This window comes from Anastrepha obliqua, chromosome 4 (assembly GCF_027943255.1).
Source record: "Anastrepha obliqua isolate idAnaObli1 chromosome 4, idAnaObli1_1.0, whole genome shotgun sequence".
In the NCBI taxonomy this organism is placed as follows: Eukaryota; Metazoa; Arthropoda; class Insecta; order Diptera; family Tephritidae; genus Anastrepha; species Anastrepha obliqua.
The window spans coordinates 13,801,265-13,804,232 of NC_072895.1; the positions used below are offsets into that span (position 1 = coordinate 13,801,265).

At 36.8% G+C, this 2,968-nt stretch overlaps 1 protein-coding gene across 1 annotated transcript; it reads right to left on the reverse strand.

Moving 5' to 3' along the window:
• Positions 1–1,169: 1,169 nt before the first annotated feature.
• Positions 1,170–1,611, reverse strand: LOC129243404 (holotricin-3-like). The gene is made up of 2 exons (XM_054880382.1): positions 1,597–1,611; positions 1,170–1,535 (listed from the first exon to the last, which is right to left on the reverse strand). Exons 1-2 carry the CDS (start codon positions 1,609–1,611, stop codon positions 1,170–1,172), a joined length of 381 nt encoding a protein of 126 aa, XP_054736357.1.
• Positions 1,612–2,968: the final 1,357 nt, after the last annotated feature.

The following is a 2,968-nucleotide window of genomic DNA, read 5'->3' on the forward strand; positions in this document are numbered from 1 at the left end:
ATCTAACAATCGAGCAAGTTTTGTTTTGGACAATATTTTGATTTTTTCTTTTTTTTATATGAAGAAAATATTTAAAAGAAATTTTTTTTTGCTAAAAACCTTCCCCTAGTGGATCCCTATAATATGAAAAAAGAACGAATAAAATTGGCCTCGTATCGGCTGAAAAAAATGCGGACGAACGAACATCATTTCATTTTTATATATATAGATTATATAGATGCAAAGATTTTTTTGACACTTTTTAAATAGAGTAAAAATCTTGTTTTGTTGTTGTTTTTCTAATGTTTGTGATTATTTAATAACTGTTGGCGCCTAATAGTCGTAGACAAGTACAGTAATGGAATGTGTGTATACATTTTTTGTTTGCTTTTTTATTTGTTTTTGGAATTCTCGATCAAAGCTAAAATTTTAAATTTTTCTTCACTATGCAAAGATATTCTTGACAAACTGTACATATATTATATACAAGCTGTGCTAAGCAAACATTTCGAGACTTGAATTTCGACATCTGCTGGGACCGGTTAACTTTAGCAATTGAAAAAAAGAACAACAAACACACGATCGCGTAAATCTTAAATCAGAAAATAAATTATAAAGTTGTATGAAAATAAAAGTGTTTTAATAAATTTTAAAACTAATAGCTGCCAAAAAAGCTTCGTGGCCGAACAGATGGTATTTAAAAAAAAAAGCAACCGAACAACATCGAGGCGCACACCACAAATAGGAGGGGGAGCTCGACCAAACACCTAACTGAAGTGTGCGCGTCACATAGTTTTTATTTTTTTAACATTTCAATTGACCTACCAGGACGCGCTTGTGCTTCGGAATGAAGAGTGAGGGAAATTCGCTTTATACGATTTTTTAACCTATCCAAATGAAAAAAACTCATTTTACTGAAGTGACTGATTGAAGGGCTTCACTGGTTCAGTCAATCAGAACTTCGACAATTAAAATAACAAGGATTCAGTATACTCAGGCTTATTTTAAAAAAATTTTTAAATCGCATTTACAGCCAATTTAATTAAAAATGCCAGGTAGAATTTACGCTTCAAAATTACAAACATACATACAAGTATGTGCATATGTATTTATATTTTAAAAAATTTACATTTAAACGAAACTTGACTCAAGTTGGCCATTTTATCGATTCATTAGCTAGAGTAACTTTTTCAATAATGTCCACCGCCGCGACCACCTTGGCTGCCACCGTAGCCACCACCTTGGCTGCCACCGTGACCACCACCTTGGCTGCCACCGTGGTCACCACCGTGGCTGCCACCGTGGCCACCACCTTGACTGCCACCGATTCCTCCTTGTTGTCCGCCATGACCACCACCTTGGCTGTCACCGTGGCCACCACCGTGGCTGCCACCATGGCTGCCACCGTAGCCACCACCTTGACTGCCACCGAGTCCTCCTTGTTGTCCGCCATGGCCACCACCTTGGCTACCACCGTGCTGTCCACCACGGCCTTCACCGCCTCCGTAACCATGTGGATGTGCTACTGCCAGCGCAACACATACAGCGAGGATTATCTAAAATTTAATTCAAAATGTAACAGAAAATATATTATTTAAAGAGTTATTTGTTTCTTACCATAATTTTGACCATTTTTAGAGAAATTTTTCACTTGTTTAATTATTAAATCTTTAAATTGAAACTGAATACATTTTGAGAGCCCGTGGTGCTTTTATAGGACCTAAGCGACTATTGAAATGAATAAATTGTTTGTTATAACCAAACAAACAACAATAAGAAAAACGTGTAAGTAAATTCAAATTCGTGCACAAACAAATATTTTTTAAACATAAGCGTGCAATTAATTGCTAAGAATAAGTAATAACATAATTTTTATACCCAAAGCACAAATTTATATTTCGCAATCATTATAATTTCAAAGAAGTGCTTTCTAAAATAGCGTCGCATATAGGAGGTATAGACAATTACTGCAAAGATTCTGAATGTCGTTAAAAAAATCCTAAGGCGCCTGCTGAATCATGATCGATCTATATGTACCCTTCCACGGCTCATAAATATCAGAATCCAGTATTGCGATCCAAATATTTCACCAAAGTCGGAAGCTGGGAGGCTCTGGAATCGTATGTACGAGTAGAAGAATCGGTTTTGAATCGAATTCCCAGTTGCGTAGGTGCAAAACACGGAATAATCCTTCACAATGCAGTAAAATAAAAAATAAATAGTTGGCGCGTACTCTTCTATCAGGCATTTAGGCGAGCTCCTCCTCCTATTTGTACAAGGTGAAGCCTAAAATAAACAAGACGGACGTCATAAAAATATTTTTGATGGCGCCATCTTTTTAATGAGTTAGTGTGTTGGAAGTTGCATCCCTAGCGGACCTCCAGTGAAAATTTGGTGACATTCGGTGCAGTGGAAGCGTAGTTATTGCGTCTAAAATGTCAGTCTGTTTGTGTCATCGGTACAAAAATGAGTTTCGAACAAAGAGCTCCCAGCTAATCAAATTTTGTTTTAAAATCGGTGAAACGTTTGCCGAAATATTTGAATTGATGCAAAAAGTTTACGGGGATGATTGTCGATCTCGTGCCAGAGCTCATGAGTGGTTTACACATTTCAGAGATGGTTGTGCGGACATAAATGACAATGAACATACGGGCCGCCCAAAATCAGTAATCACCGAAAACTCCATCAAATTTATTCGTAAATTTATCAAAAATGAATCGAAATCATCGTTTAAATTCATGGAATCAGAGCTGAATATCTCCAAAACATCGATTTATCGCATTTAAACTGACCATTTGGGATCACGAAAGATCCGTGCACGTTTCATTCCGCACAAGTTAACTGAGGACCAAAAATTGCTCAGAATTCAACATTCGAAGGACCTCATTAAAGAGGCGAGAAAAGGTGTTAACTTTCTTTACAACACTGTAACGGGTAATAAGTCGGAGTGTTTCCAATATGAATCTCAAACTAAGCGTCAAAGTGTCGC